The 27,078-nt window shown below is 35.9% G+C and overlaps 1 protein-coding gene across 46 annotated transcripts in view; it reads right to left on the bottom strand.

Annotated features, from left to right (window-relative positions):
• The window catches only part of HDAC9 (histone deacetylase 9), a 967,336-nt gene that overhangs the window by 243,960 nt on the left and 696,298 nt on the right, over positions 1–27,078 (bottom strand). For all 46 annotated transcript variants that reach the window (XM_084977200.1, XM_084977210.1, XM_084977211.1 and 43 more), the window contains 3 exons: positions 24,530–24,663; positions 11,191–11,311; positions 5,724–5,773 (listed from right to left, as the gene is read on the bottom strand). In XM_084977200.1, coding sequence (XP_084833326.1) covers positions 5,724–5,773; positions 11,191–11,311; positions 24,530–24,663 — 305 coding nt within the window. The remainder of the gene's footprint in view (positions 1–5,723; positions 5,774–11,190; positions 11,312–24,529; positions 24,664–27,078) is intronic.

Here is a 27,078-nt window from a genome sequence, read left to right as displayed (position 1 = left end):
AGTTAAGGTTTTCATTTATAATTTTCCTCTTCTCTGCAATGGACATCAGAACTTAAAGGGTCTATAAAATTTTACAGTTGCAGTAAACACAGATATATCTATCTCTTTGGGGAGTGTTGTCTACTTCTCCGTGACTATTATTAAGTATACACAATTAGCATAATCTATGCAATACTAGAAGTTTCCTTTGTTGTTTACAAAGAATTCCCTGGCTTGCATGATATTTTGTATTATAATTTCCAAGTCTGGGGCAATATGATCTTTTTGTGGAATCCACAGCACAAAACAAAATTCTCAAAGCAATTTCATTAAGGCCACTTATCTGCTTTACTTTTTACAGGTGCCCTGGGGTGTTCCTGCTAGTATCATGTGCATCAAGTTTAAAACTAATGAAAATCCACATATATTTAGAAAGCGAGATGGGGAAAAAAGAGATTCCAGATCAGGGTGGATCCTCTTATTGTGCTGGAGGGAACAGGATTGTGATGCATCTTTGATAGCAGCAGCGGGGGAAATGAAATACTGATTGCGAGCTAGGTTTGTGTTGACCATTAATACGAGTGAAATCAACACCATCCTGATTACTCCATGTGAGAAACAGATGCCATCCCCATTCTCTTCTCTTTCTGCAGATGTAATGAAAGGCTTCGTGCCTGCTTGGGATAACTGGGTGGGAATAACACATGATGATAAGAGGACGGGGTCCCTGAAACATTATCAAAATTTCAGGAACGTCCAAATTTTGGCATAAGCACTAGGTTTTGGCTTTGTTTTTTCTGAGGAAAACAAAATCCCTACTAACTGACAACTACTTAGTGCATTGGTCAAAAATATAGTGTGTTACAAGAACCTAAACAGTTAATGCCTGGATGCCTCCCCCAACGCCACTCTCACAACCCACTCCACACACACACACATAAACACGCACACTCCTAATTGTTCTTGAAGATTTATCTTACAAATGTTCGAGTAACCCCCACACTCCTTTCTTTTCTGTTCTAGAAGCTCCCTCCTCTGTGCTCCCACAGCACAACACTTTTCCAAATCAGCCCAATGGAAACTCTATGAACAATGAGAAAAACAGTCTTTTCTCTTTAGTCTTTGCAGTCCTGCTCCTTCTCTAATCACTGGCAACAAGACTTATTTTTCTTGCTCTTCTCTTATGATGGCACATGCTATACCTTCAAAAATACTGATTTTTTTTTTTGTTTCAAAGACCACTGTAAATAGCAGGAGAAAAATGTATTCATCAGACCTTTCTGTTACACTGAATTTAACTAATGTCTATAGATTTGGTCATAAAACAAAACATTCCCTGATATTACAATAAAATAGAGAAGGGCAGAGTAGTCTTTGAAAGGACTGGCACTGGAGCTTTTTTATTGTCATTGGAAAGGATAAATACGGAGGGTCAATGTAGTATAATAAGTGGGAAAGTAATAGAAAGGTATAAATGCACTGTAAAAGACTGAATTTTCTTCTGAACATGTACTGTGTATGTACATATTTATATACATATAAATTTAATATATCAGAGAGAGCACTTACATTTTTAATTTGACAGAATGAAAGACAATTTGATGCATTTCATCCAAACCTGTCTTCTTTCTAGGGAGTACAGTTAGTAAATATAACTAAAATATCTGCTGAATACCTCTGAGCACTTGAAATGAGGTTTAAATTACCTCCACACAATCACCTCATCCTTCTCCCCATCTCTCCCTCCCAAAATCACAAAAAATGGCATCCATAACCCTCAAAGGGTGTCAGATCTAGGTATAATAAAATAGAAGATGATGGAGTAAAAATCTGTAATAAAAAGCCAGTTTGGTGTTCACAGATTGACCAAATTCCTGACGGAGAAGGTGCCTTGATTAAACCTCCCAGAGCCTCATTTTTGCCACATCTTTGACCAGTTAGGCAGTCCAGATTCTGCGCCTGCTCTGCAATTCCTCATTTCTCCTAAGGAATTGTTCTGCCTCTTCCCCAGCTCCTCCTCCTCCTCCAATCAAGGGTCTGACACTGCCCATTGACCACGTTTATTTTTCTGCCTTTTGGCACTAGGCGCTTGTCTGTTGTAGGATAAAAGTAGAATTCTCTGCTGTCTGCAAGGCTTTCCCCAGGGAACAGAGCATGAAACCCAAACTTATATATAAAATCATATCCTGTTTGCAAACATCATATTCCCTTTGCTTCTCACTAATCTGGTCCTGTAAACCCCAGCACAGCTTGAGAGCCCATTCCTCATCTAAACAAATGCCATAAGCCCCTTTATACTTTTACAACCATGTCAAAAAATAATATTGCCTGCCAATAGTGATGTGATTGGAGTTGCCTCCTCCGAGCCATAAAAGAAGTGCAGAGTCTGTTATCAATTTCTCTAAGTGTATCAGGGGAATTATGGGTCGATTCAGTTCCAAGTTATAAATGACAACTCAAAAGCCGCAGAAGCGTTTGAAGCTGGGAGCTGATGACGACATTATCATAAAAGCCTGCTCGTCCTTGCTTTTGTGGGTTTTTTTGTGGCCTATCAAGTGAAGAGGGAAAAATAAGGCTGAGAAATGACTTCAAGATTTCTTCACACAGCAGCAGGTCAGATGGTCAGGAAAATGATCACTATTTTTAGTGATATACCCTGAGGAGTGAAAACTAAAGTGGTCCTGCACTGGCTTTTGTTTCCCAAGTCCCTTAATTATCTGTTTCACTATATGACGACCAAGGCCTGGGATTTGGTAAAATGCTCTTTTCAATTGGTGCATTTTCTTGTGGTGCAATCACACAGTAATCAGAAGTGAGTCATGCCATAGTAACTAAACAAAATGAGAACCAAACACAAAGGAATATGGAAACCTTGAGATTATTGCTCAAATTGCAGTTCTAGAGAACACACTTTAAAGCACCTTAAACACCATTCACCCACTGAACTATCTGAGTAACACTGTTGAATTACCACATGCAATCTTAGGGGAAAATTTAATAAGAAGTAGAGATTTCTCTTAAATTTCATAATGTCCCAGGTAGACCCCTCAAAAGCCAATTGATCCATCAGCATTCAGTAGGTATAAATTAAACCTATCTAGTAGGAAGGTATATGTGCTAGGTAACGGGGTTTATCTTAACAATTGGAGAGCATTAAATGTTTTGGAATTTAAACCAATGTGTTCATCTTAGATAATACGAACCAGAAGAGTGCCTCAAGACAAAAGCAATTTCTGGAGTTCCTGTCGTGGCGCAGTGGTTAACGAAACCGACTAGGAACCATGAGGTTTCGGGTTCGATCCCCGCCGTTGTTCAGTGGGTTAAGGATCCAGCGTTGCTGTGAGATGTGGTATGGGTCACAGACGCGGCTCGGATCCCGCGTTGCTGTGGCTCTGGCGTCGGCCAGGGGCTACAGCCCCGATTAGGCTCCTAGCCTGGGAACCGCCATATGCCATGGGAGCGGCTCAAGAAAAAAGCAAAAAGACAAAAAAAAAAAAAAAAAAGACAAAGGCAATTTCAGTGGTTTCCAAGCTTGTTGGGGTGCCCCATATTGCCAAGCTGGTCACTCCAAGTTCAAATAGGATATCTTTTGTATACTTAATATGTTTTGGGGTATCCTGGAGATAAAAAATTTAGAATGATACTAATCGACAGGACCTAGAGTTTCTCTTAGGACTTATAGCAAAACCCAAGATCTTAGGGGTCAAGAGGGTTCCTAAATGGCTAAGAACATTATTTGGTTCATTAAAAAACCAAAAATACTGAATCAAGCTCGTTCCAGAGCATCCATAAGTGTGGGTATATACACACGCTCACCTAGATCTACATAAACACCACCAGAAGACCTATAGGCCAATTTGATCAATGGAGGTGCCTCTCTCCAGCCTTCCCAGCAGTGATGGAGTGAAGTTAATCCAGTCTTACACCTCTTGCCTCTGCTTGCTCAAGCTTGATGTATCCACCACCAATGCTGCTAAGATTCTGATTAGCCCACTGCTATTCTATGATGCCCACTATGCCAGAAGCAGCAGTCACTATTCCTTGGGCACTTGTCAAGGGCAGTTCTGGCTAAAGAATCCAAAGTTTTCCTTGGTTTGGGTTTAGTGCAGTTGAGTGTATGTACTTTGTGTTCAGGGGATAGTAAGTTACAGAAATAGCAGAGGTCACTCTTGGGAAGTGGATCCTAGGGAACTGTTCTCATTTCAACTCTGGCCCACAAATGTACTTGTAAATGAGTGGGGGTTTGATGACCACCACTCTTTTAACATCTTTGATTTTCTCCCCATCACCATAACCACTAAGCAGCCATTAGCTTTGTTTCATCCTTTGCCTCATGTACAGTAATCAGCCATTCTCTTAAAATGGCCACTTGGGATGTTAGAAAATAAGTTCAAAAGCCAATGAAACTCACTTTAAAAGTCAGTTTGGTCTCCGCCTTCTAGGATGATTTTGCAAGTTCTGGGCTTTACAGGTTTGCTTTAAAAGGAGCAAGGATTAATGTGGGATGGTGACTGTCCTGGGAGTCAAAATCGAAGCTCACTGATGAGCTGCCACAAAGGGGACCACACTATGTTAGCCACACAGCTGCACTGCTAGGCTCTCGGGGCTGGGCTAGACTGTGGAAATGAAAGTCTTGGAAGGACCTAATATGCTCTTCTGGAACTCCTCCATGTAGACATGCATGTCAACCTCATACTTGCAGCCTTTCATCCTTTAAAATGTAATTTCAGGAAAATAACCTCACTTCTCTAAGCATTCGGGTCCTAACCTGCAAAATGGTGTTACTTATAATGACTATTTTATAAAGTTGCTAAGAATCTCACTTGTATGTTGGTAAACTGTAAAGCCCACATTGATAACTGGTTGTAGTTACAATTATTATTTATAGAAGGCAGAGTCACATGTGAAAGATGCTAAATCTAGCATCACTAAAATTATAGAATTAGCTGAGGGTGTATGAGATTTCCCTGCATAAAATTTAGTTATAGTAAAATATTGGCTAAAACATATACAGGACTAGTTTTGTTCTTTCCTTTGCAAATTTGAAAAGCCTAATTGACTTAAATTCCTTAGTCTTTGGAAACCTGATCTGAAATTATTTTGACCTAATGTAATCTTAGCTCTTAGTGCTAAAGGATGGTGGTTTGTTGCCTTTAAGGGTTAACTTTAAATGGACTGCAGGTTATAGGGTACATTCTAATCATCCACAAAAATGTAGACATTTTTCTTCACATGTCGCTGGATTCAAACAAATTTGTCCTTGAAATATGGTATAAATATTCTCGGTCAAAAAGGCTTTGTTAATTATTGAAGACAAAAATGGTCTTGGGGGTTCACAAACAAAATGTCCTACAATGCAAAGTGCTTTGTGAAATTTATGTCATTTTCATCAGGAATACAATGTATGCACATAGGGCGACTCTACTGAAAAGTGAAATCTGCTGTAAAGCTATGTAAACCCTCTCATAGTACCTTTTCTCTAGCTACATAAAAATCTAGCGAAGCAGCTTCACATGGGACACTACAGTTAGTTTATTTGCTATTTTTGCTGTCTTGAAATTCTTAGCAATTTTCGAAGAGGGGATTTTAATTTGGCATTGAGCCCTACAAATTATGTGGCCAGTCCTGAATTCCAGCATAACTTTTAATGATAAACAGCCTTAAAAATAACTGACCAGATAAATCAAAGCATATATTTTTGGAAGCTAATGTTATTTAAAAGCAATAAACAAACTCATACTTACCCCAAGTCCACCACAAGGTAATGAAGAAAAAAACTTTTGAGAGGAGTCACCTACACAGTAAGAAGACATGAAAAATAAATATAAATTGGGAATGTCATTATAGTTTTAAAAATTCTTGGTGCTTATTAACAAACGTGATTATGTCACATGATTTATTAACTGAATCAAATGGAAACTAATGAAATTTTAGACAGTTAAGAATAAAACTGATACAAATATTATTAGATGTAGAATCTATTATCCCACATGAACAAACCCCTAGCTATGAAATTTGAGTCTCAAGATTTTTTCAACTGCCCTACACATCATATATCATAGTATTTTTTATTTATAACCTAATATAAAAAATTCAGCTATTCACTAAGATATCCCTCTAATGTGATGCTTTAAACTACAAGGTTTATGAAACACACTGTCATGTTCTAAATATTTCAAATGTTAAAACATTTGTCTAGTATACAGACTTATCCTTGAATTCTACTTTGGATACAGCTAAGACAAAATTTATTACAAGCCTAATAATCACAAATTTTTCCTTTTTAAATTTTTAAACTTTTAAATTATAGATGATTTACAATGTTGTACCCATTTCTTCTGTACAGCAAAGTGATACAGTTATACATATACCCAGAGACTGGATATTGTTCCACATGCTATACAGTAGCATCTTGCTGTTTATCCATTCTAAATGTAATAGTTTGCATCTACTAACCCCAAACTCCCAGTCCATCCCACCTCCTCCCAGCTTCCCCAAGGCAACCACAAGTCTGTCCTCTGTGTTCAACATTCACAATTTTTTATATATAAACATACATTTATATGTCAAATGCTTACTTGTGACATCTCTTGGAACTGAGATTTCATGGAACTTTTAATCATTTTTGTTTACCTGTACCTTCATTCTCTACATTATCTACTACATATATAAATAAAACAAAAATATCTACTCCTAAACCCACAAGACTAAAATCTGTCTTGCAAAGTATTTAAAGGAAAGGCAGTGGGCGTTTCTCTATCACAGCCAAATAGCTCAAAGTGACTCATATGGGTTACTCAGGAGATTAGTGGTAGAATCAGATACAAACTTCCATTTCACTTATCCTAATTCATTTGTTCTATTGATGATCAATGAAATAATGAAAATTGAAAACAGGCCTGTGATTGAATTCACATGTCGTGTCAGTAAACTCTAAATAGATTTCACTGTCACAGAAAGAAAGTTTATTTTGAAAACAATAAATCATATGAGTTGATTTTTCAAATGCAATTGCTAACAGATGAAAAATGATAAATAAAAATATATGTGCAAATGAAAAAATAAGATATCTCATATATAAGGATCTTCATGGAAAAGAAATAAGTCAATAGAAAAAAATAAACAAATCATGGGAAAATATCAAAACTGGATAGTGACATCAGCAAAAGATACATAATCAATCTTATGGATAGCATGGTGAGGGGTAAAGTTTTCTTAAGTTGCTCCTCATAACAAAGATATTTCTGTATCACTAAATAATTTGCAAAGATGTATTCATATGTCATACACAAAATTAAAATACATAATAATTTATATTTTAATGTCTGAACTTCATTGCAGTCAGTGAAAAGGGTTAAAGATAATATTATAATGTAATAAAGTAACTTTCAAGGTAATTAAAAAATTGTTAAACAGAGTACAGAAAATAAATTATGTAATATTTGAGAAGAATCTACTTTAGTACAGTTTAAATAATACTAAACCACCAAACTAATCAATGATTTAAATTTACTAATGTGCATAAAAAATTATTTTACTGAATTTACTCAATTTATTTTTTAATAATCTTATATAGCTTTATCCATGGACTGAGATTTGGCTAGCCACAAGATAATGAAAACTGCTAGTAAGAATGACAGCAATATTAATGCGAAGGAAAACCGCTCACCAGAAATGATTGGAGAGAATGTTTTAAAAGTGTCACCTTACAGGGTCTAGGGTATTTAAAGAAATAAATGGTGCCAATTTTCAAATCTAATTATTTTATAAGCTATAGATGTCTTTCAAGATACAAAGACCGATAGGTCTGATCCTAATGAATTTTTATTTAAATTCTTCCTCCTAACTCCAGAACATAACTATTAAGAGTAGTATTATCAGTTTAACTCAGCAAGTTCATCCAATTGACTGCATTTCAATTCAGTGTGTGTGCACTGGCAAATCCTCCCACCTCATCTGCATTGGGAGGGATTAGAGGAAGAAGAGGATGGATGAGAACGAAAGGAAGGGATAAAGAGAGAGAAAATATCTTGATTGTTAAGAATTTCTATGCATTCATACCTGGCAGTTTTAATCTAGTCTTTTAGGTATCAGTAAAGAAACAAGCCACGGAAATTCAAATTTCTTAAAGAACAAAATATGTGAAAAGTCAAATTATTAAAAGAATGGCACTATTCTCTTAGAACCCGAATTGAGGAAAATCAGTAGTTTCTGGATTCACAGGAGAAAATGATGCAGCTCAGAAGCGTCATCAAAGTTGAATTCAGTGCTTGACATAAAGATCTGGCAATGCAGCATGCTTGTTTAGCTTCCTCCTGTAGCCTGCACAATGCTGACATTGGTGCACTGATCCCTGAAAGATGCCTATGGAACTCCACATGTGTATCTAAAGTTAACTGTGAAATCATTAATTGTATGAATTTTATACCACATTAAATACTCAAAACTAATGAGATAAATGGCCAATTTATTTGGATTAAAACTGTAAAAAATTAAATTATTGGTGCTTGGTATTTGTATTGCATACCTACTTGAAAAGGACTTTTGTCCAAGTTCTAAGTTATATATTGGAGTTCATTTTTAAATCACCAAAATTTTAAATGATATATGTATGGTGATATTTTGAGAAGACCAGTTTTATTCAAAAGTATCAAATTTCATTAAAAAAACAAAGTACTGCTATGTTCCATAAGTAAAAGAGTTCAAGGTGCCAAAGTTTAAACTTCATTTCTTTTACAAATATGTCCCTTCTCTTAAAATGTGCGGTAAGGGTTGTTTCGGAACATCTCTCAAACATCAATGTGTAAATGTATCATAATTAAATCTAAAGTACATAGTCCTATGCCTAGGTTGATTTATAGTTTGAGACCATAGTTTAAAATAGAAAGAAATGGGGGAAGTTTTCTATTTGTTTACCTAAATTTAAAAAATAATCAAAATGGACATAGCTCACTATTTTTTAAATCCATGACTATTTTGTAGTTCCCACTGTGGCACAGTGGGTTAAGAATCCGACTCCAGGAGTTCCCGTCGTGGCGCAGTGGTTAAGGAATCCGACTAGGAACCATGAGGTTGCGGGTTCGGTCCCTGCCCTTGCTCAGTGGGTTAACGATCCAGCGTTGCCGTGAGCTGTGGTGTAGGTTGCAGACGCGGCTCGGATCCCGCGTTGCTCTGGCTCTGGCGTAGGCCGGTGGCTACAGCTCTGATTCAACCCCTAGCCTGGGAACCTCCATATGCCTCGGGAGCGGCCCAAGAAATAGCAACAACAAAAGACAAAAAAAAAAAAAAAAGAATCCGACTCCAGCAGCTCAGGTCTCTGGGGAGGCTCAGGTTCAATCCCCAGACAGGCACAGTGGGTTAAAGGATCCAGTGCTGCCACAACTGCGGCATAGGTCACAGTGGTGGTTTGGATTCAATCCCTGGTGTGTGAACTTCCATATGCCATAGGAATGGGCATTAAAAAAAAAAAAAGTGCCTGAGTGTTTAGACCCAGAAGACCATGAAAATTATTGCCTGGTTTTCTTCATCATTTTGGTAAACTGGGTGGAATTAGTAATTTACATTAAAATAAGAATATTATCCAAAGCAAAAAAAAGTATTTTATGTAAAGACCTGCTTATGCAGAAACTGATTCTTTCAACAGAAAGAAGAAAATCACATAGAGTATATATGTTTAAACTAGCTCATTTGCCTTTATATCACCATATAGCTTTAATTTTACTATATAAATTGTTTTTCATCATAAAATTTTCATAATATGTTTTCTAAAAATTGAGTAATCTCTCTGCATTCCACTTTCTGTCAATTTCTCCACGCATGCATATACACATGCACACACACACACACTCAACCACAGGCCTTTCCTTCCCAAATTTAAGGATGCCTCCCACTTGTTTTAAAAGGGCACATTTTCAGCATTATAATTGAAATTATAAATGTTAATTTCCCCTTATAATTGCTCTCCAAAATGTCTGCCTACTACATGTCATACACTTGTTTTTGAAATGTTAGGATCAGTTAACATAAAACCATTTTGAAATAATATTGAATTGGGTGAAAAAGCCCAACAATTTAGAACTGACATAATAGGTTTATTTGAAAGAAAGGGACCAAAAAAAAGTCCTAAAATGCCTTTTTAGTTAAAACACTTAAAACATGATTCTTTTGGCACATGAATTGTTATTCTATTATAAAAGATTATTAATTAACGAATAGAATTGTTTCAACTAAAATAAGGTTTTGTCATCAACTTTCTTCAAAATCTGTTGTTTCTATCACTCATATAAAGTTTAATAAAGCCCTGAAACATAAATTTTAATTTTTTTATATTTTATTTTTTATTATTTATTTATTTATTCTTTTGTCTTCTCAGGACCGCACTCGTGGCATATGGAGGTTCCCAGGCTAGGGGTCTAATGGGAGCTACAGCTGCCAGCCTACACCACAGCCACAGCAACACCAGAGCCAAGCTGCACCTGCAACCTACACTACAGCTCACGGCAACACTGGATCGTCAACCCACTGAGCAAGGCCAGGGATCAAACCTGCTACCTCATGGTTCCTAGTTGGGCTCATTTCCACTGTGCCACAACGAGAACTCCTATTTTATTTTTTTATTTTAAACCTGATAATAATGCTTTGAAAAATCATAAAGATTACGTTTTTAGTTTTCTATCTTCCAACCACTTTACTATTTAATTCCATAGTTAAAACATACATTACATAGATTACATTAAGATTTAAAATGCAATCTTACTATAAAATATAGTATTCTAGGTATAGTGATAAGGAGTTTTCACTTCAAATAAGTTGTATTATGCCCTTTGTCTGTTAAGGTAATAGAAAAAAAGAGCCGAAAGACACAGAAGAATGTAAAAACACCCCCCCCCCTTTTTTTCAGTCTAAAAACATAAGCAAGTAAACTCTCCAATGTATTTATTCCCATAAACTAGGAACAGCGAAGAAATGTTATTCAAATAAAGGCTAATTTGAAAGTAAACATCATGAAACTTTCACTGTCATTTTTTCTCTAATGTAGAATTTTCTTAATCTACATTGGCTTCTATTGTAAGACTCATTCCACAGAGCAATGCTGTAGGAAAAGCTGATTTTTTGTCACAGTGCTTGCCAAGTATGTTGTACTGACAGCAGCATTGACTAATGATAGTGCTGGAATGTGCTGTTCTCAGTAGAATGGAGGGTTATACAGACCTAAGAGTGTCCTGGGGTCCAGCTTCTGTCCGTCCAGGGGGTTAGTGCCATACAACAGTGAGTGATGTTCAGAATGAACAAGCTGTATTTCCTCCAGGCTGGCTTTTCGACCTTGAATTCGCTGAAAGAAAACAGCAGAAGCCTATAGTACTTCACTGACAACATTCAGAAGAAAGTAAGACCCCAAGTCACATTTAGGATGATTAATAATGGGCTGAGTTTCATCATGTAGGAATGTGACACTGATTTGCTTAGTAACGTACCACAGCAATATTTGGAAAATGAGTGTATATGAGGTTCAGGTCCAATGGATTGCTATACCTATAAAAATTTGCGATACCTATAAAAATTTAGTAATAATTTAATTTAATAATAATTTAATAATTAATTTAATAATAATTAACAGTTAACTCCTTTGTAAAAGTATAAACTTAAAAACAAATGGGAGCTACTGAGTAGCTAAAAATAAATTCATTAAACTTTTACTTTACGCTCACCTGAAGAAGTTGTTGAAACAAATTCCTTACTGTTTATCAAAGGACATAAGTCAATGCCAATATATTTTATGTATTTGATTATTACCCATATGCTAATCACTTCATGTGTGTGTTTCTCACAGTTGTATTCATCTAGACCAATTATTCAAAGAATGTCCTTTGGGATCAGTAACAGTTCAGGAACTGTTTGTGAATGATCTTTGAGGAGGTCTGCATAAAAACTGACAGTAAATACTTAAAAACTTTTTTTTAATCTGACAAAGTATGTTTATATCTATTGAATCAAATATAATCTTGTATGTCTTCAATCTTTATTTCACTACTGCAGCATCTCATTTTAATGTATCTTATTTTTTAAAAAAAGCATTGGTCTGTGACAGAATGGAAATTAAACCAAGATAATAGCTGCTGTTAAGTCAGAGATAGTTTGAGACACTCTAGACTCAGTCAAAATTTTCATACATATGCTGGGCAAAAGCTTTCACTTCAACTAACAAAGAATGGTCCTTCAGCATAGACAAAACTATGAATTAAGTTAAACCTCTGTTGTGTCAATGGACAAAGAGTTCTCCCTGGTCACATTTCTCAGTTGGCACATCTTTTAGGCCAAAAAACATCATGCTGGTGTATGGAGTTAACTGGCCTTATTTTTTTTAACTGCTGTGCTTGCTAAAATTACCAAGACAGTATTATTATTTCAGTTAAAATGTGTGTCATAATAAGACACCTGTAAGATAATATACTAACAGGGAACTACAGTGAAACTCAAAGAGAATCTGGTCAGGGAATGCTGTCCTTTCATATCCCTGTGCATGAATTACTGGTACACATGGAAACATCAGGTGACAACAACACCTCTCTCAAGATCAAGACAATTCCAGTTCAAGCTCCCTAGTTTCAGGTGATGTGGCTGCTGCTGTGTGGTTCACTGAGGGGGCAGGTGAGGAGAACCTCAATACACTGACACTTCCTAGGGGTTTACTGAGTAGAGGTGCTTGTCACTGAAAGTAAATCATCATGTCACAGTGAGAGAGAAATGGTGGGGGACCCAAGGGGTAACAGGAAGGTAACAAGAGTGATGTAAAACAGAAACTTCTGGACATTGCCATTATGTGCTGAATAAACAAATAAATGCTTCTGGAATTTTCTTCGTCATGGCATTGAAGTTCCCTGTTTTGACATCCCATGTACATTCCTAGAAATATTAAAACATACTTTAGAAAAATTATTCCCAGGTAAAGTTTTGAATGTTGAAATTCAACCAGGTAGGAATGCTGAAGACCGGGGCAAACTTAATGATGACCATCTGGTCAGCCATTGCTCTGATCAATAAACAAACAAGTTATTGACATAGGTGGCTTGCTGGAAAACATTTATGGAAGACCAGAACCACCAAAGACACAGAATGGTAAGTAACTAGATAAAAACAAGACAGAGAAAGTTCAAGGGCACTATTAAAGGGAAACATTTTAACTGTGAGATTTCAGCTTGTGGAAAATCCCCTGAAAAAAAACAGTGGTAACTCCATGGTCTGAGTCATCTAAAATTGGAATGAGCACCACATTGGAAACCAGACTGTGGCAACCAGTCGTAGTCTGGCAGAATAATGAATGCCATGAGATAACTGGGCTTCCAGCTCTCACTTCTGTGAGTCTATGAAATCCATAGCCACTAACATTTTATATGTTGATGCAGTGAAACATCGCTGTCTTAAACACTGCCATCTATGTAGCTAACAATCAGATCCAAGTTTGGACTACTATCATAAAGATTCATCATTTTTTCTCTTTCTCCCTTTCTATAAAGATATTACTCAGCTCTACAGTGAATTTCTGCCTCTGGTATAACAGTAAATGCACTAATAACACATAGATCTTTATGTTTTCAGAAACCAGCCATATATATTTACATACCATACATTCCATGCTTATCCCAGCTCCTTTCTCATTCTTCCATAATCCCACTAGAATTCAGGCTGAATGCTCAATAACACATTTGAAAAATAATCTGCTAACAAGATTCAATTATTGACAGTAGCTCAAATGCTGATAAATCTTAAGAAGACACCTGCTAAATCTCAGTTATCCCCTTGTGTAATATCAGTTAACTAACAGTAAGGATTGAGCATCTGGCCCAGCTTATTTAGCTTCTACTTATTCTAGGAGTACTCCTTTCTAGTTTATACCCTAGTCCTCCTGCTCCCTATTAAAATGCAACAAAGAGCATGTTTTCCCTTTAGTTTCTTCATCACCCCCAGCTCCACCCTGCTCAACATCTTTTTGATTCCTAGGAAGTATTTTACACTGGCTCTTTTTACTATTATAGAATATGTTTCTTAAAAAAAATAATTACACTAAACCTAAGTATGAATTCTTGACAACCTTTCTGCTTCTATGGCTGCTGGCAAACAAGATCCGCAGACAAAGGTGTACTACATGTTTGTAAAGAAAGAGAGCAGTGAAAACCAATTCTACATGAAAAATGTTCCTACCTGGAGAAAGGATCTGGAGAAAGCATGTTCTGAGATTTATATCTCACAGGGGCACTGTTGTGGAAACTTGTTGGATGACTAAGCTAAAAATTCTGAAAGAACGAGAGCTCTTTCTTTCTTAACACATAGGATCTTCAGTTTCATTTTGCCTCGCTATTATCAGATGTCAAATTTATCACATTTTACTTTTCCTATCAAACTGAGGTCTCCAGCAGTTTTCATTTATCTGATATTATCATCAGTAATTTATTAAGTTACATGTTTATGCATAAATATAGATATTTTAATTCAATCCCTTCCCACATTTTCTATTTCCTGTGTAGCCTTTACTCCGTCCGTTTTCTCTCATGATGCTCCCTTGAGCCAAAGGTCAACAGCATAATGACTCACAAAATAGGATAAAGTGCTCTGATAATCATAATTTAGGAAGATACTGATTTCCGTTCTCAGAGATATTTAGTCTGCAGGATGTCTGTCTAAAGTCATCTATTGATTCTGACCAAAAGATTTTTGAGACGTCTGAGCATATGTAGATGCTCAATGCATATAAGTGATGGCATGGTATTCATCCGGCTCTTTCTCACTTGACATCCAAATATAGGTCTTAAATACCTTGCCAGTATAGGTCTAAGAAAGCAAGCTTATAGTTCTTCTTTCAACTTCTATTTTTTGAGGAGGGATATCTTTTTTGTTGTTTGTTTGTTTGTTTGTTTGTTTGTTTAGGGCCACACCCATGGCGTATGGAAGTTCCCAGCTAGGGGTTAAATCCGAGCCTATGACACAGCCATAGCATCACCAGATCTGAGTTGCATCTGCAAGCTACACCACACAACTCACAGCAATGCCAAATCCTTAACCCACTGAGCGAAACCAGGGATTGAACTCGCATCCTCATGGATACTGGTCAGGTTCCTTAACTGCTGAGCCACAATGGGAACTCCTTCTTTGAACTTCTTAATAGAGAAACCCTGTGATGTAGGAAGTATTCATTATTATATTTTCATTCTCTATGACTTCCACTCAAATAGTTTCTTTCCTGAGAGGAGGAAAGGACTTAATGTGCCCCAAGTGCCTACTCTGTGCTAAGGAATATGATCTTATTTAGACCAGTACCCCAGTCTACATCCAGATTGGAAGTGTGACTCAAGTTGTTCAAAATGACCATGTCATTGGGTCTCACAACACACCATGGTTCTTTCCTAGAGAAATAGTCTTTCTGAATTAAAGCCTGTTAATGCAACCTGATTATAGAAGGAATGTTCTGAACATGATCTACAAAGTCATACTGTGACAGGATAAAATGCAGCCTACCCACACCCACCCACACACAGAGCACACACACGGTATACATTCATATTTTTTTCTGCCAAGGAGCAGGGAAAAAAGGAAACAGTTCTATTCCTTCCCCTCCTGTGTTCAAAGCCTGGATTGAGGCCAGTGTCCTAATCAGTTCTCATTGGCCCTGGAGGAATCAGAACCTTTTGTAAAATATAATAAAGGGCATAAAATCATGATAAAATGCATGAAAAAGCAGTGCCTTTGGTTAGGGAACTAGAAATAATTTAGCAGAACAGATGGATTGCATTGGTTTGGTATTATTGAGGACATGAAAGGGCTCATTTTGTGGCAGTTCCAAACTAAGAGAAAATGTCCAACTTAAATTTGACAAGTCAAAGTACCTGCCTCTACTGGGGGAGACCCTATTTTCTTTAATCATTTTCAAAGTGGTGACATATTAGGCAAGAATTTCCACTGAAATATCTCATTTTCTGAAAATATTTCATCCAGTGTCCTTAAATCTAGGGATGTGTTTTATTTTTTTTCTACAAAAATATGCAGGCCTGCAGACTTTTTTAAAAAAGCATCATAAATGATTTATGAGTGTCAAAGTTACCCTCTGTTGCAAATTCCATGCTTAATATTTAATGAATCAGTTCACATGTACTCATTATTCTTGATACACTTTTCTTTCTTAAACAAATACAAAAATCTGGTCTCATTGCTCAAGCCCATGCTTACCAACTATAGAGTTTTCAAATGCTATAATCAACAGATTCTTTAAATGTTACATAAAAGATAGTTTCTGTCCCCTTCCCCTACTGCATTCTCTCATTCCAAAGATCCTGAATTATCTAATAACCTGTTCTCCTCTAAGTTTTTCTTAAAGAAAGGGGAGTGAAAGAAGGAAGGAGGCTATGAAGCTGGCAGGTAGTCCATCAGGCTCTTGGCCCTTTTGTTGGTCATAAAAAAAGTGAATTGTAAGTCAGGAGTCCTGGGTTCTGACTATCACATGCTCTTAATATATCTATATCCTGCTATGAGGTACCTTTCTGGACCTTTGTTTCATCATTTATAAACATAAGGAGATTTAACCAAATTATTTAGTCCTTAAATGGACATGTGAAATTACCTTACATACAACCACAAAACTCAATAAAAAAAACCTTTATTTTGATTTATAGATTTGAGTTACAGAAGCAAATATAATAAGTGCAGTGATAAATTATCATGGTTGGAGCAAGAGAGGTGATCTCACCATGAGGGTTTCCAAAAGGATGCTAGCTATTCCTTGAAGCCCATTTAAAAAATGCTTAACTATATTTGAAAAATAAGAGTAATTTTTTAGAACTCATATGTCAAGCCTATGATTACATCAAAATAATATTTCTCCCATTTAAAAAAAATGTGCATGGAGCTTCTGAGGCAGTGCCACCTTTGTTCCTCAGGTAAATGCTTTCTTATGTTACTCTCCCATCCCCAAATATTCGACTCCATTTACTTTTTTTTTTTTTTGGTCTCTTCCTCATTAAGTTTATGCTGAGAAACTGAGTTTCTGTTGCAGTAACTTTTGTGGTGGTGGGTCTTTTTAAGGCACACCCACAGCACATGGAGGTTCCCAGGCTAGGGATCAAATGGAGCTGTAGCCACTGGCCTATGCCACAGCCACAGCAATGCCAGATCCGAGCCACATGCGACCTGCACCACAGCTCACCAGATCCTTAACCTGCAGAGTGAGGCCAGGGATCGAAGGTGCAATCTCATGGTTCCTAGTCGGATTCATTTTCACTGCGCCACAATGGGAACTCTTTGCAGTAACTTTTAACATTGGCTACAACTTGGAATCAGCTACGTAAGTCTAAAAGGTATTAATGCCTGGGTCATATCTTTGGAGTTTCTGGTTAACTTTGGGTAAAACCTGGGCATCTAGAAACTTAGAACAACCCCATGGATTTTAATGAACATCCGGGGCCAAGAACTACATGTAAGAGGGAGCTATTCCTTCTTCCTGCTTATAAGTGAATTCAAGATATTAACATTGTACTGACCAATATTTGGGACTATGAAGTAGTTAAAATAATGGTTGGCAGAGGGAAGGTTAGCAAGTTAAAAAAAATGTACATCTAATCTTCAAAATGACATATTCCTTCTACTTGCATGTAATACTGCTTGATACAGTCATTATAATTCCTTTTAAAACATCTCTCGGCATGAAACAATTTCACCAGTACTTCAGAAAATAGTCCTTTCAGTAATAAATAGGTAGTAAAAAGCATATGTACTATGTATTTTTTTCAGTTTTATTTCCACCCATTTCAAATCATTATGCTCAGCAGAAACTAAGGAAAAATGTTATCCCTTAGTATAACTGTTCACTTTTTATAATTTTATGCAACTGAATCTTGTACTGTAATTATTTTCATAAACACTGTAGTGAACATTTTAATAATCTGGGTGAAAGCATTGGTTTTTTTCCATAATAATCATGTATGAAACATATTTGTCATAATAAACATTTTGTTACTTTTTAGTACTACAATTTTTAGATGGTTGAAAAAAAACATATAACTAGTCTTCATGTCAATGAGCTTTAATGCTGCTGTTTTTAAAAAAATACTCTATCAATCTACAAATGGACCCGGAAGGGCAGCCTGTCTTACTTCCTTTTATTTGTTGTTTTCCACATTAATTCTTCCTTTTTTTGCAGAAATCAAGTCAAAACAAAAAATTCTGAATCATCTTAATTCTGATTATGGGCTGCACAAGTATTTTTAAAATATTTATCTGCCAGGGTTCACTCTACTGTAATGTACAAATCTCTCCCTGAATAATGACCCCCCTGGTATATTCACCCTCTCTAGTTCATTTGCACTGCTTTCCATGTTGCCATATCCTTTAAAGACAATTCGTGAGATTCCTCATTTGAGTTTTTCATTGCTTTGTGGTTAGATTCTAAGAGACAAAAACACACACAATTTTTTTTTCAAACTAAACAAAACAGTAAGCTGTTATGTGCTGCCATCTAGTTAGATTACTCTATAAAACAAATGTTTAATTGAATTTCCATTAATTTGCAGTATTCAATACTTTGTAGCCTTGATGTCAGAAATCCTGCACATTTCAAAATTGTTTCTCAAAAGAATATTGTATTTCTTTATTTAGATTTTCAAAAGCTATTTTAAAATCACTTGTGTGTGTAGGAAAGTGTGCTGGAGACACTATTTCTGAGCTCCTTGGCATCTCAAGATTTTACACTCAGCCTGCTCTCCACTTTTCTCATTGGAAGGACTGAGAAGTCCCAGAAGGGGCAATAGTAGCTTGGTTCTATGTCCCAGAATTGTTTTGTAATTACTTTGTGTTGGCACTTGAATAAAGAAGTTAAACATTTCAGCACAGTATGCTGCTTATGGTTCATACTTATGAATTAAGCGAAACAAAGTTATTCAATATTAGTCACAAAGAGGCAATGCAAATTCCACATAACGTGTAATCCAACAAAAGCATTATAAAACGTTATTATTCTCCAAACAAATGTGAGAGCAAGAAAATGACTGTGGGTGGCTTGGTGGGGCTGAGAGTCATGAGCACTTCTGGAAAAACAACTGCAAGTGCATTTCTAACAGATGATGGGTCAACCTCTGCAATTTTTTTTTAAGCACAGAAGATCACATCCTTTTCTTCAAGGGCACACATACTTTAGAAACCTGGCTACCTCATCAAAGAGCTTGCTCCTGAAGAGGACACCCAACAACCCTTTCAGATCCATCTCTTAGGGTGACAAGAAAGCTAATCAACAAGCTAATTTGCTCGCAAAAGAATCACTAAAGTATGAATGATTCAATAGGGAAAAAATTAAATGGTATTGGCACGAAGACCTCTAACCACCTCAATTTTTAAAAAAACAGTGCCATGTCATGCCAAAAGAAGTTAACCCATATAACCTCGGTAATCTAATACAATGAGGATTAATGTTTTCTCTGGCTGCTAATTAGGGCTAGTAAGGACAGCGAATTTACATTACAGCTTACAAACTAAAAGCTATATGTTTATGAAAACATTCTAAAAATTTTGTCTACTGTTAACAAAGAAAATGTTATGTTTAAAATTAACTTCTTAGCCATCTAACTTCACATGATATTGGAGGTGGAAGAAACCCTAGCAAATACCCTGCTTAACATCTTCTTTTTACTCATGGGAAAAGATCAGTAAAGTTAAATGATTTGACAAAAGAACATAAATAATTAATGGCAAGACCAAGGTCAAATCTACTGTTGAACAATAAGCTTTGAAGGAATCCATTCTGAATAATTTTCTACATTGAGAAATGAATTATACATAAGTTTGATTTGTGGATCACTCTATTGTTTAAAAACAGAAACTCATAATATTTTCAAAGTGCCATCTTTTCAATAATAATCATTGTTTCATTGCAAAATTGACTATCCGTTGGCTGAGGAATGTGGACTTCTCCCCATAGATCAGCAGCACTGAGATTACCTTACCCATTGTGCCAGAGAAATAGGGACTCAGACAAAGTTACTTGAATAAAGCTGGAAGGAGGGAAAATGCTTTAACTTAAGGTCTGAGATACTTCCTCCCTAGTCCTCTAATATGTGACATCTCCTCTATCTCTTGTTCAGAGAGAGCCTCTCAGATATTGTCAAGATTACTACGGAGGCAGCTGACCACAGTCTCTCATATTATTCCTTCTCCAAGCTCAATCACCAAGTCTTTAAAATCCATGCAGTATAAAACTAGGGACTCAACACCCCTTGAGCAATTACATATTTATTTGTGTGATCACTTGATTAATGTCTGACGATCTCCACGGATGGTAACCTCCTTGAAGGCAAGGGCTCTATCTTCTCAGAATTTCATCTCCAGCTCCTAACACTGGAGCATGGAAAACTAAAATTCTTGATAAAGACTATTGAATGGATATATCACTGTTCTCAAAGTTAGTACCCATGTCAGCAATATCAGGAATACTCAGACATATAGAATCAATACAAATTCTTACACACCTCTCCCACATTCCAATAGGACCTCACTCCTACTGAATCAGAAACTCCGGGGTTAGAGCCAAGCAATCTGTATTTTAATATCCACTTAGATGATTCTGATTTATACTCAAATTTGAGCACCACTGTAATCAATTAATGAAGGTCACAAAATTAGCCACAGAGTTCTGCTTGCTAGTTAGTTATATGTCCCCAGAGCTCTGTGGATTCCCTCTCTGAAAGCACAGATTGATCACTGACCATGGGTGGCTACACAAACCTGGCAGGAATATTGCGTTGAAAGACGGCAAATTGCTATCTGGATATTGGGAAACAATATATTGATCCAGCTTTTATGTGCTGTATTCCCATTTTATTATATCCTTTTTTAAAAAATGAAATCTAATAAATACTCCCTCTTTTGAGACAATTGAGCTGAGGTCTTATTTCTTGCAACCAAGAGAGGAATTTGTCTGTACTGCTAAGGAAGGAGTGATAACCTATGCATCCGGGCTGGTACTCAAATCCCTGGAAGGCCAGACTGATGGATGTGACCCTCTCAGGAATGCATGATGTAGACATAATCAAGGAACAGAGCTGGGTTTTAAATTCCTGATACTCCTACCTAGGCAATTTGGAAAGAAAGACCTAATTCACCATAAGCCCTTGGGCCATAATGGTAAACAGTCATTCAGGCCCACGCTAGAATCTTCTTCTTCTAACTTCAATGAAGATATTTTCACTGGCCTTGAACACTTTCGAAACCTCACAAACACTAACGAGGTAGCCTGTTAGTACAGGAAATTTTTGCCTCTTCAACCAGATAATGTACCCACCAGGAATACAGTCACTTGCCAATTACAGTATGCTTTTATCCTGGTTTTTTACAAACTACATATAATATGTTTTGGTTAAATGCTATAATAAGTTTTGGTAAAATGCTAAAAGGTTTATTGTATTTTTTTCCCATAGCACTGACATTTTCAGAATAATTTGGCTTGAGAAATAAGGTTAGCATCCTTGCAAGAAAGTTAATAATAAATTAATAAATATACATATTAGAACTAACAGGTCAAATCAAAACCTATAAAAGAAAATCCACAACAAACAGGTATCACTGTTTTGGTTGCATTTACTGGGCAGAGTATTAGTTAAGGAATTAGATTCTACTATTTCTGAGTGATCTAAACTGAATGAGCTAACACTTTTTGTATGTTCCCTTTTTATTTCCTCCCCTACTCTTCTGATAGAAACAATCAGGGAGATAAAATAAGTCATGCTTCTTTTGGTTGTATGTTTTATTCCTTTTGGTACTATGACTTCCATACAATCTGAGTCTCGAGAGAGATAACATTGGTTTAGTTAATAATCATTTCTAAAACTCCACTTTGAATATTTCTAAAATTGTACACATAGACAAAGGGATATTAGGTTCCGAACTATCTTAAAGTTAGTGCTCTTCAATGGCTTCAGAAATTCCACTGCATGTTTTGGATTAGGTCATTGTAAGTCACAGATATTTTGATAACATAGCAGCAAATAAATACATGTGGGCAACAATTTCGTCACTTAGGAAAGCCAACACTTGATGGGCTGCTCTTAAAACTATGTTAGGAAAAAATACTTCTGTTTGCATTATTAAAGTTTTAAATCCGACTTTTGAGCTTGGTCTTCATTAAGAGCCAATCCATGGATCTGGGCTTTCCAGCACATTATTTGTTAACTGTGTGATTGTCTGCTAGAGAGACTCTTATTTAACTGAGTGGACTCACTCATCCTCGTCAACCCCACAGGGCTTCTAAGACTTCACCTAGATCTTCTATGACATCAGTCAGTACTGTTGTATAAACTGAATTTCATGGTTTCAAATAATACAGGACAAAAAAGGTGCGATGTATCAATGAAAAAGCACATTGATCAGAAAGGGATGATAAAAGACTTTAAAATGTTAAGACCAGTTGAACCATATTACATTCCGTCAACTTTTGCCCTTTGCTCCTTTCATAAACAGTGTTCCTTCAAGTAACAGATTTATGGAATACCACAAACTAACAATGCATTTGAGGCTATGATCAGCCATTGCTAATATGGAGTGGTTGGGGTAGGGCTCAAGAATATAACAAAGACTTGAAGGGGAAAAAAATGTAAACAGCAATGCCTCAGCTCACAAAAGCACAGAGAGATTGCCAAGCTAGGAAACATCTATGGTAGATGCAAAGGTGAGGTAGGAAGGCTCTCGTGAGTAAATATCCATTAAGACTAGGCTACCACACATAAGTTTCCTTGATAGTTTACTTTGCAGGTTCCATGTGGGACTGGGCAGATAACAGAGTGTCTTGGCTTCCAAAATGCATTATCAAAGAACATGAAAACCTTGAAGATAACTCTAAAATTTACCAAAGAATATGGAAGCCTTCTGCCGTATAATATGGATGCTACTGGCAGAAGATGAAAAATAGACTTTCACTTGGGAAGGAACCAGAGAAATAAATCTAGCTGAAATTTCTTCACTTTGGGGTTTTTAGGTAAAGGATACATTTAATCAAAAGCAGAACTCTAAATATGAAAAACATTTTCTAATTCTATTATCAACATATAATAAAACTTGTGAAACTAAATCTGTGTATACTGCTCTGGTGTATTTATTCACAATCCCAACTGCTGAATGACTCACAGACATTATCTATGTTTTGATGTAAAGAAAATTACCATTTAATTCTCCTGTAAGATGAGCTACATAATTCATCTTCAAAAGAGAAAATCAATAAAGAAAATAATTTATGCTTAGAAATGAATGCACTGAATGAATGATTTTGTACCTTCAAGTCAGTTATTTTTTACTTTGCAGAGAAGGAAGGTCAGACTGAACTAACTCCTGCTATCAAATAGAGGCAAGTGCACTTGACTCTAAGAAACATTCTGTCTGCTTTGGCATTACTATTTCAACTGAAATATTTTACAGGCTCACTTTAAACTAAATTAGCTTTGAATAGAATTTTCTTGACTACATTTTGAGTTGTCAAAATTAATTAAAAGTAGTCACAAAAGACTGGGTATTTTATCAAAGAATAGCGAATTTAATATGGTTTCAACATATTAGTTTCCTCATGATGTAACTAAGTCAAAATATTAACCATTTACTTTCTTCCCAAACTGGTGAAAACTAGTTGAACTTCCTTCATTGCTCTACAAAGAAGGACAATAGAAACAAAAGCAACATATTAAATTACCAATCTTTAAGAATAGGGACCATGTTTTTCTTGTGAAATTCCACAATTCTAGACCCTAGAACACATCTGGAACATAACAGAGATCCAGGAAAATGTGCTCTGATCAATAAATGTTCAAGTAATGTAAAAAAAATACATGGGGATATTTTTCTTTTAAAATGTTTTAGACGCAAATATAGAATGTTACTGGATCTTAGACAACCAAGGACATTTATAGCAGCTAAATCAAACAACTGTTTGTTGTTATATATTTTGTAAATTTGACAATGGGAGCCTTTTGACCTGATATCATTTTTACTTTTAACCTTGGAAAGCCTAAAGAAACAGATTTTTCTAAATAAAAAATGGGATTCATCAAGAATCTACATAAATGAGTCTAAACATCAATAAAAGTAAGTGATTTTTCTTCATAAAAGGACCATTAATATTTTAAAACTACTCATTTCCATGAGGCAAAATTGGCATATATCTCAGTTCAGAGTATCACTTATAACAAGAAATAACAACTACTTAGCACTTAATGGTTTGTGAAGTTTCTCAGAAAATTAACTCAATAAATGCTACCTATTTGGAAACAAGAATGCTACTGTGTATACAAAAAATGCTTCAGTAATAACACACACATTAGGTAGGTGATTAGTTCATCAACACAGACTGAGCACCTACTGTGTGCCCAGCCCAGTGTCAGGTGATAAGTTCTATGTTACCAGAGTCTATGATAGTTCACCAATCATGATGTTTGTGCTCCAGAGTTAACATTTTTCTACAACTACCCAAATAAATACTGGCCTCTTTACATGATTTATTTAAGAAAGTAAAAGAGTGTGGCCAATTCATGATTACCTCACATTTATTTAGCAGCCCAGTTTCTTGCAGCCGTGACCAAATGCTCTGTATTCGTCCAGCATGCTCCGGATGGGTGGTGGAATTGCCACAAATGCACTGGTGTTTCAGCATCAGAGGATCATAGGCAATCCCTTCAGGATGAAGAATATACAGCACAAGATGAGTTATGATAGAAAGCAATGATACAAGTTACATGACAATATGATTACTCCAAAAAAGCCACTCTTTAAAAAATAAACTTATAATAGAGAAATAATACATATCCACAAATTCCCAGGAGCACATAGCTATTTTGTTCTATGTATCTGAATATATATGCAAAAAAGTCAACTCATGAATTCATCAGTGCTCAGACTCTAGCTTACTTAGTAAATCGGTAAAATGATAAAGATAGTGATATTTTTAAAATTTTAGGCCTTAAAAAATACTGTAATTTTACCAGTACCTCAAATCATTATGAAGCATTTTTAAACAGAAAAATGAATTCAATAGATGCTTAAATTTTATCACTGAAGCCATTAAATGAACTGACTCTTTAAACTGTGAATTTATTTCATGAGTAATTCCATCCTTTCTTTAGATCAGGGTTACATCTGTAATAAAATGGAAGAATTTCCAACTGCTTGCCTATTCTGCTTAACAATCCCTATAAAGTTGTGCAGAATTTCTTTGTTGCTTACTGTACTTTTATCATAATTTGTGCCAATCTGTATGTAAAAGAGATATAGATTTTATGATATTGTGGGACATGTAAAGTGTTTCTTTTAAAAAATCAATGTCAGTCTCAATACCTTTAGTATAGATCATACTTAGAAAAATCTACTTTTAAATTATCATGAGTTAATATATTTCATATTTCAGTTAGACCCTTTGATGGAAAGATTTTATAAACATTTGATAAAATGAATCATTACAGACACACAAAGTAGGACTTTTTAAAATTAGATGATAATTATAACTCTGGCTAATTCTGAAAAGGTTTCCATCCTTAATTTGATTCTTTGGGGGAAAAACATGTTATTTACAAAATTGTCTGACATACGAAATTATTTAACCAATCAAATATTCCAATAAATTACCATCAAAAGACATTCTCTGGGGCATGGAGTAAAGGCGGAAGAATCCATTATAAGAAATTGCTAAATATCTATACAAAAACAGATAGGTACTAGCAATCAGTGTTATTAAGTAGGCTCAATTAATATATTTTATTCTCCCATACATTATTGTGTTAGAGGAATGTTACTCAAGAGGGAAAATATCTGTCCCTGAGTGTATTAAAATCATGCAGCAAAATGATGTTTGAAACCATGTGGTAAAAATTATGTCTATGAAAAAGTATCACTTTGCTGGTCCAAATACCATTCACTCTTTTTTATTAAATGAAATATGGTTGACATACAATATTATGTTGGTTTCAGGTGTACTACAAAGTGATTTTACATTTACATAATACACTACAAAATGATCGCCATGATAATCTGTCTCAATACAAGTTATTAAAATATTATTGACCATATCCCTTATGTTGTATATGACATCCCCATGGCTCATTTACTTTATAATGAGGTGTATTCTTCTTTTTTTTTTTTTTTTTTGTCTTTTGTCTTTTTGTCTTTTGTTGTTGTTGTTGTTGTTGCTATTTCTTGGGCCGCTCCCTCGGCATATGGAGGTTCCCAGGCTAGGGGTTGAATCGGAGCTGCAGCCACCAGCCTACGCCAGAGCCACAGCAACGCAGGATCCGAGCCGCGTCTGCAGCCTACACCACAGCTCACGGCAACGCCAGATCGTTAACCCACTGAGCAAGGGCAGGGACCGAACCCGCAACCTCATGGTTCCTAGTCGGATTCGTTAACCACTGCGCCACGACGGGAACTCCTATAATGAGGTGTATTCTTCTTAATTCCTTTCACCTATGTGGCCCAATTCCCCAAACTCTGTCCCACTGGCAACTAACACATTTGAGTCTGTTTTTATTTAGTTTTATTTGTTTTGTGTCTTAGATTCTAGAACTAAAGATAAAGATTTTAGATTATATGGCATTTGTCTTTCTCTGTTGGACTTATTTCACTTAACATGATACCCTTTAGATTTGTATCCATTCTTAAAACTCAAATGGCTTCATAATTCCTCCCTGTCCCCTCACATTTTCATCTTCAGTAGTCATCTTCCTTGTAAGCACTACACTTGCACACTTGTTTATTCAACTGCCCAGCCAAAATCTCCATTTGGATACATCCTGGTTTTCATCAAGTAAGACTATCTTAGATTTGCGTTCATAATCTTAAATTTCACACTCTGTTCCTCATTTCAGCAAAGGTCGTCATGACCCACCATTGCTCATATAAGAAATCTTACTCTTGTCTTGACATGCTCTCTCCAATAAACCAACAAGTATTATCTGTTTTCCCTGGAAAATATGACTGCATCACTTGCTTCTTATTGCCAGTGCCAAAACCATGCACAATCAAGGTACTATTATTTCTAATCTGAACTCTGAGATAGTCCTGGAACTGGCTACCTGACTTTCACTCTATTCTATGCAC

The sequence above is a fragment of the Sus scrofa genome, chromosome 9, assembly GCF_054392235.1.
Source record: "Sus scrofa isolate SSC_HxYL_T2T_F1_AM1 chromosome 9, Sscrofa_HxYL_maternal_Yorkshire_Landrace_v2.0, whole genome shotgun sequence".
Taxonomy (NCBI): Eukaryota; Metazoa; Chordata; class Mammalia; order Artiodactyla; family Suidae; genus Sus; species Sus scrofa.
This window is presented reverse-complemented; position numbering and strand designations above follow the sequence as displayed.